The 13747-nt window shown below is 37.2% G+C and overlaps 1 protein-coding gene across 4 annotated transcripts in view; it reads left to right on the top strand.

Moving 5' to 3' along the window:
• The window catches only part of LOC100716628 (broad substrate specificity ATP-binding cassette transporter ABCG2-like), a 110100-nt gene extending 97572 nt beyond the window's left edge, over positions 1-12528 (top strand). For 3 of the 4 annotated variants that reach the window (XM_013150086.3, XM_013150084.3, XM_013150085.3), the window contains 6 exons: positions 3017-3106; positions 4358-4482; positions 6113-6267; positions 8794-8892; positions 9676-9761; positions 12315-12528. In XM_013150086.3, the coding sequence (XP_013005540.1) occupies positions 3017-3106; positions 4358-4482; positions 6113-6267; positions 8794-8892; positions 9676-9761; positions 12315-12483 (724 nt within the window). In that variant the 3' untranslated portion in view covers positions 12484-12528. The remainder of the gene's footprint in view (positions 1-3016; positions 3107-4357; positions 4483-6112; positions 6268-8793; positions 8893-9675; positions 9762-12314) is intronic. The other variant, XM_013150087.3, reaches the window with a different exon arrangement.
• Positions 12529-13747: the final 1219 nt, after the last annotated feature.

Raw genomic sequence — 13747 nt, 5'->3', positions numbered from 1 at the left:
GCCTCCTGGAGTGTGGTGCTGGGACCTTATGCCTGGCTGGGTAGAGTTCAGAGCCTCTGGAACCCAGGTGGCAAGGCAGGGTGCATCCCCAAAGTGTGGCATGGCTGGGAACTTGTATCTGGCTAGGAGGAGTTCAGAGCCTCAGGAGCATGGGGCCAGCCAGAGCGCACCTCTGCCAGCCAGAGCGCATATGGTACTGGGACCTTGTTTCTGGCTGGGTGGAGTTCAGAACCTCCAGGACCTTCCGCATGACTAGCTGGGCTGCCCCCCTGAACTGTAGAGCTGGACCCTTGTGATCTGATGACCAGAGCTCAAATTCTCCAACACCCATCAGCTAGGTTGGTCACTTCCTGATGAGTGGCTTGGGTTCTGGGCCTGGGCTGGCCTCTGTACCTCTGTGACTTGTAAGGCTGGCTGGGCATTCCCCTGATGGATTGCACTGAGACACGGGGCTGGGCAGAGCTCGGGTCCTCTGTGCAGCTAGTGAGGACATACTGCTGGAGTGTGGTGCCGGTGCCTTATGCCTGGCTGAGTGGAGTTCAAAACCTCCAGGACCCAGGCAGCTAGGCAGAGCTTGACTGTCCTTTTCTAAAGTATTCCACTGCCTGATTGTTCTGGCTAATGTTTTGATAACTATGTTGAGCAAGAGTGGTGATAATGAACTTCTTTGTCTTGTTCCTGACTTTAGGGGGAAGGTTTTAATTTTTTCCCTATTTAGTATAATGATAGCAGTATATTGGTCATAAATAGCTTTTGTCATGTTGAGATACCTATTTTCTTTAGGTTTTTAGCATGAATGAATGTTGGATCTTGTCAAAGGCCTTTTCTGTGTCTGTTGAGATGATCATGTGATTCTTTGTCTTTGCTTTTGTTTATGTGATGAATTATATTTATTGATTTGCTTGTATGCAACCATCTGTGCATCTTGGGATGAAGCCTACTTCCTCATGATGTATGATCTTGTTGATGATTCATTGTAATATGTTTGCTAGTATCTTTTTAAGGATTTTTGCTTCTAGTTCATTAGAGAAATTGGTATATAGTTCTCTTTTTTGGTTAGACCCTTGTCTGGTTTTGGGATCAGGATAATATTAGCTTCCAAGTGTGAGTTTGAAAGTACTCCTTATCTCTGGATTTCATTGAAAACTTTGAGGAGTATTGGTGTTGGATCTTCCCTGGAGATTCTATAGAAATTGGCTATGACTTCATCAGCTCCTGGGCTTTTCTTAGTTGATAGTTTTTCTTATTATTGCTTTAATTTTATTCCTGTTATTGGGCTATTGAGAATTTTTAAGTCTTCTTGATTTAATTGTGGCTGTCATATAAGATCTAGAATCTTTCTATTTCTTCTGTGTTCTCCAGTTGTATGGCAAATAATTTCACAAAATACTTGCTACGAATTTTCTGGGATTTCAACAGTGTCTGCATTGATTTCAACATTTTTATTTCTAATTGCATTAATTTGTATCTTTTCTCCCTTTTTATTTGTTGGTAACATTTGCTAAGTGTTTGTCAATTTTGTTTATTCTTTCAAAGAACCAGCTCTTTGATTCATTGATTCTTTGTAATGTTTTGCTTTAGTCTCCCTTTTTAAAATTTCTGCTGTAATCTTTATAATTTCCTTCCTTCACTCTGTCTTCACATAGATCACTTCTGACCCCCACAATTTCAATCAATTTTTAATCTCCTGGATTTCTGTTTTGTACCTTTCTTAATGACTCCCATTTTTTTCTATGTTGAGCATTCATATTTTACATCTCTTTCTTTAGTTCTATTAGCTGTGTATTAGTGTCTTCTCTAGACTAATTTATAATTTGTTTGATTAAGGTCATTATCTTATTAGGTATAACTTCTTTAAGTTCACCAACTATTTTAATGGACTGGTTTATCTCCATTGGTAGCCTTTGAAATATATGTGCTGTCTCATTTATGATTTTCTCCCTCTTATTGCCCCTTGAACTGGTTTTGGGAGAACTGGGAGATTTTGTGGGCATTTTGTTACCTTGTCTTTTCATGTTTCTGTTTTGTAATGGGGTTTGCAAACTTTTTGGCTCAGTGCCTCTGTTTTTCAGGGGCACGCCACAGTGTTATGACCTCCAAGCATCTAGGTATCAGCATAAAGAGAAAACCAATTGGCAGCTGTACTGTGTTTCCTTGGCTAGTGTATTAAATTCATTGACAACAGTGGGATCAAATTTCAACTGTACATTAACAAACCCTAAGAAGCACTGGTGAACATCGTGTTAAGCAAAGAGGACTATGGTTTAACAAAGAAACTGTGTTTGAATCCTTTGCAGACTTTGAACTTCTTGCCGCTTTTAGTAGGTTTGAGATGATAGCTAAACAAATTAGGAAAGGGGCTTAAACTAATTGTATCTAGTCATCTCGCTTTCATGTATTGAAATATTTAAAGTCAGCTTATGTGCATTTCTGTGTTCATTGTAATATTGTTCATAATAGCCAAACCAAGGAATCAAACTAAGCGTCTATCAGCAGATCAAAGGATAAAATATTGTAGTCATTGTTCTGATCCAGCAGTGTTGGGTTCCTGTGAAGGCCCTGTGCTGGCTGCAGATGGCTGCCTTCCCTCGATGCCCTCTCATGACACAGTCAGGTGTTCCTCCCTGTCATCAGGACACTAATCTCATCTTGAGGCTTTACTCTCATGACTTCATCTCAATCTAGTTAACTCCCAAAGACTTCCTCCCAAGGATTGTTGTTTCAAGTATAAATTTTATGGGAACACAAAATTTATCTTGCAGCAGGCCATGAATGTCAAAATGTGCTATAGTTTGGACTCACAGGGGTCCAGCTGAGCTATAGAGACAGATGGAAGAGAGACCTTATGGGGTCCTGCTCCCCTCTCACTTTTAACCAAAGTAATTCTAGCTTTCATAAAGAAAAATTTCAATAATTTGTTTAATGTAATATTATTCATTAAAAAGAATTCTGCAGGTAGAATATCTAATGATGTGATACTGACTGTGGGGTTTTTATTCTTCTTTTGACCTGGAAGATCCTCAGTACTCTTCACACTGGCCGTCTTTCAGTGTTTCAGCAGTATGTCAGCCGGGGAGATCTTTGTGCTTGAGAAGAAGCTGTTCATGTGAGTAGATTTCTTTTGCAATGGTTGTGGTGATTATTGGACAAACTTGTTCCACTGAGAATTGGGACAAGGATGCCATACTAGGGATTACCAGTAGTTTCATTTCATTATTTTTTTTAATTGAAAAATACAAACTATCCACATATTTATTATAATCACAAGCTTTTGAAGTATATATGTATGAATGCTAATTGAAAAAAAGTCACCAGTGGAGTAGAGCACCAATGGTGGGTAGAACCTGCTGCCAAGGGAGAGGAGTTTCAAGATCAGGGTATGGTTAGCAAATGAGTAGGCACCAGTGAGTGGGGTGAAGAGAAGCTTTTGTTTTTAGCAAATAACTGGTGATAGAAACTCGGGGAAGAGAATTTTTGAAGGCCTGGTGTTGAGTATATGGCGAGTTCAGCAGTGAAGTGGAGAAAGCGGGTAAAGTTGACAAAGACTGGGTCCAAGTTAGTCCTCGTTGGATGGAGGAATGGAAAGACCAAGAGGGCAGCTTCACAGTAAGGAGCAGGCTGGGTTTGCCTGTTGTGTCTTTCAAAGATGAAAGACAATTGGCTCATATATACATGCCAAGGAAAGGAATCATCAGAGAGGCGAAGGAGTAAGATAGTGGTGAAATAGTTTGCAAATATGAGAGAATAGTGTCAGAGGAAGATTAGGATTTGGTGGCTGACATGGCTGCTTAGTTGGAGACAGGATCATCAAAGGAAGAAGTCTTTTGCATAAAAATAGAAGAAGTAAAGAGAGATTGTTGATGTGAAGCTGCATTGTAGGTATTGATACACAACTTCTTTATATCATGTATATAATACAGATCCCCTGTGATGAATGTGATCATTGTGTCTATCTAAATGGTACCAATAAACTTAATAGTAACAATAATAAGAAGAAGAAGTGAGGAAAAGAACAGCCAACATGACTGCTGTTCTTCAGAGAGAACCAGCATTAAAGAAGCAGAGTCTGTGAGGCAAGTGAGAAGATGCTGATTCTTTGCATCTGGAGCAGGATTCTGGGCCCACGTGGACAGCTGCAGGAGGAAGTTTTGCAAAAAGAGAGCATCACAGTGAGAGCCTCCTGCAGCTAATATGGGGTGTCGTGAAGAGTGTCGGAGTGGCAGCCTAGCACATGTGGGAAGTTGTCCTTTTACAGCCCTGGGCAGCAAAATTCTATATAGCAAGCAGTTATTTTTATGGTCTGTAGCTTCTGAAATTAATCTGGGATGTCTAACTAATGTATATTTTTCTTCTACAGACACGAGTATATCAGCGGATACTATGGACTTCTTCCTTATTTCTTTGGAAAACTCTTATCTGACTTAATCCCTAGGAGGTTTTTGCCAAGTATTACATTTACTTTGACTGTATATTTTATGTTTGGTAAGTAAAAAGACAAAACGTTTGTTTGTAGACTTGGATATTGGTGAAACTAATTTTTCCTTAAAAGAATGTTTAGGGAAGATTGTGCAAAGTGCAAAAAAGGCCGTGAGCTAGAGACAAAATATGTAGCCACTGTGAATTCTCTAAAATAACTGTGCTGTATGGGTATTTTTCATCTTTTTCTTTTAAAAATAAAAAAAAACAATAAAAATGATACAGAGTTTCAAAACAAGATGATAGGAAGTTAACAATAGTTATTATATTACATATTATTCTCTTCAAAATAGTTGCTCAGTTACCAGATCTAGCCAGGCAAAACTGATCAAACAATACAAGTAGTAGCTGTTCTTTCAATAAGCTAATAGAGTGAATAGTACAATTATCTTAGATATTTTGTGTATTATATGGGTATCTTTCCCAAATCAATTTTAATAAGATATATTTACTGTCATACACAAAAGTGAAAAAAATTTATACACAATTTGAGACCAAGCTGGAAGTGGTGGAATATTCATTGCCTATGTGTCTATATTTTTCTATCCCTCTGTGTGTTCCTTATAGAGGTAAAATATAGATAGGAGATAGGTAACATTCTTAATAACTTTATAGACGTATATATAGAGGTCAAAAAAACAAAATACATACTATTCTGTATGCCTTGTACTTTATAGTGCGTTAATAAAAATACTTGTTTGATTGCTATAATTTCATTTTTGCATTATGTTCAGCCTTCATCCCATGCTCATCAAAATTACGTAACACCACATTTCAGTGATAGTATTTGCCACACAAAGACACATGCATGTGTGCACAAAAACATGTGGGTGTACACACATACACAACAGAACTATGTTTTTGATAACACGCTACCTAATAAGAATCATTTACAGAGCTTAGATATTCCATTTTGTAAGGATGATGTGCATCAAAAGAATTAGGTGTGGAATCGAGGTCTCAAGATTCCTGTTTGTGTTCTTGCAGCTCTTTGTAAATCTTCAGCCTGTGTGATGCATAATGTTGGCTCACTATATTTTATGAGATGGCTTCAGGAATTCAGTTAACCCCATTCTCAATCACAAGGTCACATGGTGCTTTGTTCTGGGGGACTTGGTTTATGAAGGCCCTTCCCTGGTCTCAGATATTAAAATCACTGTAAGGCCATGGAGTCCTCACCCCAGGCTCCTCACTAGTGCAGTCACAGCAAACACTGAGTGCTGTGCAGATGTCTGGGGAAGTGAAACGCTGTTGCTGAATGTTCTGTGAGAGGCGAAGGCATGAGAATGCTGGTCCATTGTGTTGCTTGGAGCGCTGCATCTCAGGAACTCAGATATTGTTCTTAAACTCATAAGCGCTCCATCTCAGGAACTCAGATATTGTTCTTAAGCTCATACAAGAGAGCACAGGTGCTTTATGGAGAAGAGTTTTTGTAGTAAGTGTGATAAGAAAAAGTATATGAAAACTTTATGCAGTTACATGGAGGGAAAATGAAACTGGTGACCCAGATAGTTTGATAGTGGGTGACTCTTCATTCTGATACTAGATTTATAGATTATAGTATTACTTGTCCAATAAATTATTACCAAAACATGATGATGTGGACAGCTGGATTGACCCTTTGTTTTCTTTTAAGGATTGAAAAAAGAGGTAGAGGCCTTTTGCCTCATGATACTTACTGTTATGCTGACAACTTACACAGCCAGTTCCATGGCACTGGCCATAGCAATAAGTCCAAGAATGGACTATCTGACAACATTAATCATGAACCTCTATTTTGCGTTTATGCTGGTGAGTATAATCTATGCTTCTGTGAGAGGGAAATACTCCCTTTGTTCCTTTCTGTGTATTCACCTGTCTGATAAAATCAGCTGGGAATATTCTATACATGGGACTGATGCTTTCAGGAGACCATAAACAATTATAGTTTATAGTAGAGAATACCAGCTTTCTTCCTTCCCTTGTCCAACCTTTTTTGGGGGTGCTGTTCTAGTGTAGTAATTGTAACTTAGTTAACATGTGCTTGGTAATTTGACTTTAAAAAGCTCTTTCTGGCAACACTGTGCTAAATCTTATCTATTGGCATTTCTAAAACCAAAAGAATTGTGATTTGTTAATTATTTCATGAATATGCCATGCTATCTGCTTGCTTTTCCTGCCAGTATTAGAGATCTGCTGGCTTTTTAACTACAGAGGTGGCATGGCTGGAGTTACCACTCTCCAGGATGAAAGCCAAGCTACGTAAGAAGTGTAATGTTTTGTCTCATGGGAAGTCTGCCTTGGGGTCTCTTATGGTTTGAAAAGGAGTGTTTTGAAAATACTGAAAAATTCCAAAATCACCTCCTTTCTGAATTCCTAACACTCTCTGATATGAGTATAATTTTCCTTATTATTTTTCCCATTTTCTTTTTTTTTTAATTTTATTTAAGAGGAAAAAGAGAAAAACACAAAACAAAACAAAGCGGTGTAAGGGTACACATAATACAGAACTACAAAGAAAAAAAACATAACAGTAAGAAATCACCTGTTAATAGATTACATATTATCATCCTGGAAACAGTTGCTCAAATCACAGTATCAAAGAATACAAAGTGGACATTCAAACAGAGAGACTGCAAACAGCTGTATTCAATGATCCAAAAACATTAATATAGTCAGCTATTTAACACCCCTAAACACGCTTGCTGTTATATCCGTTAGAGCTCATGTGCCAGGAAATTGCTCTTCCACTGAGCTGTATCCTGCGATTTTTCAGATTATTTTGAGACAGCATCTTGCTAATTTGCCTATGCTGGCCTCAAATTTATAGTTTTTCTGCTTCATTCTTCTGAGTAGCTGTGGTTCACAGGCTTACATCACTTTTCCTAGCTTATCTCCATCTCTGTTTTTTAATGGTTGCTTAATTATAATCCTACATGTGCCCCTATATGTTCCCAAAGTTTGCACTGGATAACTGGAATCAATTGCCTTGTTGTTTTCCCTCACCAGAAAGCAGAATGTGAAGGCAAGAGCCAGGGAGGAAGATACTTCCTGCCAGGTCACACCCCTACATCATGTACCTCTTCTGACCAGCCCCCAGCTTTCAATAACACACTCAGCTATGAATTTACTAATTAGTGGATTTCTGCCGATCAACAGAGCACCTTCTATGTGCTAATCACTTTTGAAAACACTACCTCTGAACACGTAAAACTTTTGGGGGAAATTCTAGATCTAAACCATAACGCCAATCAGAAAACCAAATTTTACTCCGAAATGCTTTGTTACATACTAAACACTTAGTTAGGTCATGTCTGAATAAGTGCAGAAACGCTACCAATATTGACATTGTTTTGCATATCCCAGTAAGTCTTCTCCCAGTTAGGACAATTTTCTGTGAACCCCATAGTTATCTCTTACTCATTTTCAGCAGTCGTTCCTCATAGCTCTACTGTGCTGTGAGGTGTGGGGTACATTTTCTTTTGTATATTGCCACATTATGTTATGTATCAATTCTACGTTTTGATTAATCCTAAACTTGTACTTTGAACCACACATTATTCATTAAGTGATGAATTCACAGAGCAAATCTTTGTAAATGACAAATCTTGTTGTTGTATGGGTTAGAGAGGGGCATGTGAGACTTGGCATTGTTCTGGTCTGCTCCTAGATAACCAGGTTTATTAGGGAAAGAGGTAGTTGTGATATCTTTAGAACAGTTGGTGTAGTTGACCCTTCATGCCCATAGATTCCATATACAGACTCCACCAACCATGAGTTGAAGATTTAAAACAATATATGTCTGTACTTATGAGACACATTTTTCATTTGTTGCCATAATTCCCTAAACTATACAGTATAATTAGTTACATAGCATTTACATTATATTAGGTATCACTATAGATATCATATGGTTTCTCTTATATGAGAAGCAAAACCCATGAATAAATAAATAAATAAATAAATAGGTTAACAAAAGAGAGATAGGAAAAAACAAGACAAAGTGATCAAAAATGATGAAGACATGATATCTGTGTATCTGTTCCCTAGAAGGAACATAACTACTATGTATTGCAAATATACACTTAAAAATAAGCAAAAGCTATAATATAAATTTCAGGATATTGTTCTTTCTTTAACACCTTTACCAGCCTTACCTATGCAGAGGTATTCACATACAAAGGAGGAAGACTAGTATTTAATACAAATGAAAAGAATTTCAAGACCAAGTTGGTCTACTCAGAAATGATTAGACTATAAGGTTTTGAGCAGTTTTCTTTAAAATTCTCAAAATCACTGGATTGATTATGATTTGTCTTTTGTGGTTTTTTTTTGTAGGTTTTTTTTAATATGTCACTGTATTCTGAAACCGTTGCAACCATTGCACCTGTGTTTACACGGTTTCAGTACTTAAGTATTCCTCATTTGGGTTTTATGGTGAGTGTCTTTGTCTTGTGATTCACTTCCCAAGATGAGAACAACCAAACCGAACTCTGACTGTGTCATTTACCTGGCCATGATTTGCAGTTGTCTCCTTTCCAGAGCAAAGGATAAGAATACCCTATTAGCTTTGGTTAGCATGAGGTCAGGGAGCCATCATGGTCCCAGTTACCCTATTATCTGAGGAACATTAAAAGGTGCAGAGAATTCTCACAGTAAACGGGAAATGCTAATTGATGGAAACCGTATTGATGTGTCTGTGTAATAAGGAAATAAATGAGACGATAGGTGACTAGAATATGAGGTTCATTGAAATGGATATTAAAATCCAAACAAAGGCATTACTATCAAACTAATGTACTCCAAGGAAAACTGCCTTTATATAGCATACTAATTTTCTGTTTCCTATGACTACAACTGGTTTTGATGAAAATATTTAAGAAAAGATAATTACCATAAGGCAGCAATATTCATTGAGCAGCATTGTAATATTTTAACTGTATGTTTATGTGGTTAAATGTTAGGGAGAAAAGGAACGATTTATATATATAACAATTCTTCCAGGGAGCCAGGTGTCCCTTCTTGGCCGATTTAGAATAACATTCCAAAACCAACTATCTAAATTGCAGAAAAAGTAACTTTAGCTGCCTTGATGTGACAAACACTGTAAATGTGAAACTTGGTGTTCTTTAGGGATAACAATGAAGATTAAGCCACAAGACATAATTGTGATAATTTCTTGGAAATGTTTTATAATGCCTACTCTCACTTGTGTTACAGGCTTTGCAGCATAATGAGTTTTGGGGTCAAAACTTCTGTCCTGAATTTAATACAGCGGAACACAGTGGTTGTTCCAATCATGTAATGTAAGTTCACATTCATTGTCAAAATGGGTTTAGTTACATGCTATGCTGTAATGAAGAATAGGCCCTGGCTTAGAGCCTGTCTGAGTCCTCTGGGTCAGTCTTTCTGAGGCTGTATTTCTCATCTATCCAGCGAGACACTGTGTAGTGTTGCATGTGAACATGCTTTATTTGTATTCTCTGGTAGCCAAAATAATTTTCAATGTGGAGAAATATTTACTGTGACATTTTGAAAGACTACTTTTATGTTTTGATTATGGGTTTAGGTTCTTATTTTTTTAATATTTAACAACAGCTTGCTTTGACAGTTTAAGAAAAGCTAACTGACTCTACACTTAAGGGTCATATTATATGTTTGAGCCCAGCCTGGGCAGAGTTGTAAGATCTAAAAGGGAGTGAGTGCTGCCTCATGAGGATTGTAGGATTTCCCACTGCCAAAGGCCTTTGAGGGGTGTCATGAATTCAAAAATTACACAATTGGGTGTGCGTATGTGTGTCGGTGTGTGTACACGCATGCGCATGCATGCAAACTAACTTGAAATATTCTGCTATAGGATGTATATGCTAATGAAAGAAGTGTGTATTTCAGTATGTTGAAATGGAAATTTCATTTTTGAATAATGTGATTTAAAAAATCTCATGTTTTAATAAATTTAGGAATATTGCTTTATGTTTTTAATCATACTCTTCTATGATTATTGTTAATGGCATGATTTAGATACAAAAATTAATGAAACAGAAGTGTTGGTATATTAAATATCTCCTGGATTTTCAAGTAGTTTAGAAATAATTCTTTTTATGAACACAAATTTTAATTTGAGTTACCAACAGAAAAAACTTTTGAAGTGAGAATTTTTTTTACCCTTTGCACTATTTTTTCTTTTGATCTAGATATGGCATTTTGTAAAATTGTCATCTCTAGGCTGCTGGTTAAGAGGAAGTAGACAGGAAAATATAACCAGATAAAGAGAAGCCACCACAGGCTTTATGCGTACATAAAGATCTTCCTTCCTATGGAGAAGAGGAAGCAATTCTTAGTACAGAGACACAAGGATGCTTTTGGAAATTCTGAGTTCTAAGAGATGCTCAGAAATGGTAGCAGGCAATAATTATAGTAGTTCCAGATATCTTTAGTACCAAGAACTTTTCATTTCAACAGCAACGTTCCTCTCTGCTCTGCTTTTACTTAAGATTTGTGTCTGATACCTGGGTTGATGGTAAGATTCTGTAGCTCACTGACTGCAGTGCTTGTTACTGTCTTACAGCAGGAATTGACCACATGTGACTGCCCTGAAACCTTGTTCCCATGTATTTCCAGCTTTAGAATTTATAGCCTGTATTTTGATGGTTATTTTGTGGGTGAGCACAACTACAGGTAGATTTGACCATCTTGGCAAAGACAATAAGTGTAACCAGTTAGGTCTCAGGGTTTTTCCATCAGTAATAAATGAAAGCTTACTTGATAAACATTTCCTTTGAAGAGCGCAGCATTTTAGATTTAGAAACAAATGAATATGAAAGGGGTAGAAACTTGGTTTAGAGGCAACTCTGTAAACTTAAATATTTCTCATTTTGTTTTTATGGAGAGTATCCTTGTCTATCTTGTGATTGGCTTCCCAAGCTGGGAACAACCAAACTGAACATTGACCATCTCATTTCCTGATCATCTTTGTAAAATGTATATAATATTCAAATCCCATTGGGTTATTTTAGGGATTATTATAGTGTTATGCTTCAGATATAATATGTGCCCCAAGAATTTCATGTGTTCAGAGATGGGACTTTTGGAAGCTTATTGGATTATGAGCTGTTATAGCTATATTACTGTTAGGTTGACTTGGTCAGAAAAGACAATTTCCTGGGAGCCTGTCCCTGGAAGTGTGTATCTGCCTATTCACCTCCCCGTTTCTCTCTGCTTCATGGTTGCCATGACATGAGTGGCTTTCTTCTGCTAGATACTTCTACCAGGTTCTTCTTGCCTTAGAATAAACCTGGACTGAATCATGAGCCAAAATGAATCTCTCCTCCTTTTAATTGTGGGTGTCAGGTGTTTTGTTAGCCTTGTGAAAGTGACTAAGACAGATTTTAGTGCCAGGAAAATGGGGTTGTTTCTATGACCATACCTGACCATATAGTTCAGAACCCATCAGAACTGGTTCATGGGAAGGTTTGGAAAGGTTTGGAGATGCTAGTTGGAAAAGTCCAAGAATACCCTAAGCCAAGTTTTGATGGTAGATCCTAGTTAGTACTCAGAAGACCAGAATAGTGATAGAAATGCAAACAGTAAAGATCAATTCAGGTGATTTCATTTGGAAACAGAGTCTGCTGGAGTTTGGAACAGAAACTAAGACATTTAGCTGTATGGTGAAGTTGTTTAGTGTAGTATCTGGCAAAATTGTCAGTACTCAGTATCTGTCAGCTGTTACATATGAAGGGATAACTGCTAACAGGTTCATTTAACTTATAGGCTTATTTCAAAACTGAACAGTGAATTGACTGAATAAAATATGACCAATGCTGAGAATGAAGTTGTATTCTTTTTGTGTTTAATTTCAGATGTGATGGTGTAGAATTTTTGGAATATCAAAACATTGATCCCTCACGCTCGGGCTTTTGGAACAATCTTCTAGGTTTGACTATAATGATGATTGTCTTCCTCTCCATTACCTTCTTAAGATTGGTATTACTTATAAAACATTATAATTTCCCCTTACATTTATTATGAGTTACTATCTATTAAAAGGAGTTCTTCAATTTGCTTTCAATCTAATGAAGATTTTGTGTTATCTGTGGTTCATTTGCCATCTTCCTGGTGCTCACCAACTGTCATTTCTTTAGAAATGTTCACAGATGTCACAATGACTGAATTGTATGTGGGAGAACCCAAGTCAAAAACTAATGATGTTATGTATGGCATACCAGTTCATTTTCTCTGACAATGATCAGGAAGAATAAATGTAGTCTAGTTTATTAACCTGAAAAAGGAGAATGAAATTCTAGACACACACGACAAGTTACTAATATCACTAATATCAGTTTCCTTATCTTTCAAACAAGTAAGTGGGCTAGTAGTCCTCCAGCCTATGAATCTGTGATCTGCTATTGTTTAGTAAGTGACAAATGCATTAGTACTGTATGAGAATGTTTAAATTTATACAAAAATCTGTGTTATTTCAGGGGTAAAACAAAAAGCAAGCTATGATGTGGAAAAATATCTTTGGTAAACTTACTGAGATTAATAGAACTTACTAATATTGCTGTTATTTGGAATTATAATATCCCAGGATTCTTGGATGGGACTTAATCCTTCAGATGGAATAGAGGGCCAAGCATTTGATAGTTTTAGCTCTTATGCCATTTGTGGAACTTCATGATTGCTGAAAAGTCATGAAAAGTCATTTTACCATCCTGAAACAGTACAGTAGTTATAATCTGTGCATCATTAGTCCCTGAGGAACTTGACTGAGACTCTGCTGTCTGGGTTCTTCCTCATCTGAGCACTTCCATGAAGAACTGACCACTGCTGCACCTGGTGATTCTTACAGTGCTTTCTAGTTCTGAAGATGTTAGGCCTATAATTTAATAATTGTTATAGTAATTCCTGTTAATGACCTCTCTACAGGTGCACCTCATTTATTTACCCATGGTCTCTTTATTCTAGCCTTTGTCAGTAACAGGGAGATATTTAACCATATTACAAAAGTGTTTTTAAAGTTTTGTGTGTGTGGAAGATAAGTGTAGCAAAAAGCGTAGTTCACCAAATTACCATATAATGACAACATATGTGCAACCACAAGTCCAGGTCAAGAAATAGAGCTTGAACAGAAACCCCTCATGCCCCTGCCTCAGTCTCTGCTTCCTCTCATTTCCATGAGTTGTGTGTGAAGACTTGTATTCCTCTCTGTTCTTCTTTTCAGAGCATCATTACAGCTCAGTTTTGCATTCTTATTTGCATAGATAGAGACTTAGATCGCCTTTACAGCTTTTAA

Source organism: Cavia porcellus, unplaced genomic scaffold (assembly GCF_034190915.1).
Source record: "Cavia porcellus strain 051 isolate PalLab524CR breed Dunkin Hartley unplaced genomic scaffold, mCavPor4.1 scaffold_4, whole genome shotgun sequence".
In the NCBI taxonomy this organism is placed as follows: domain Eukaryota; kingdom Metazoa; phylum Chordata; class Mammalia; order Rodentia; family Caviidae; genus Cavia; species Cavia porcellus.
Note: the sequence above shows the minus strand (reverse complement) of the source record. Positions and strands in the feature narration are given on the sequence as shown.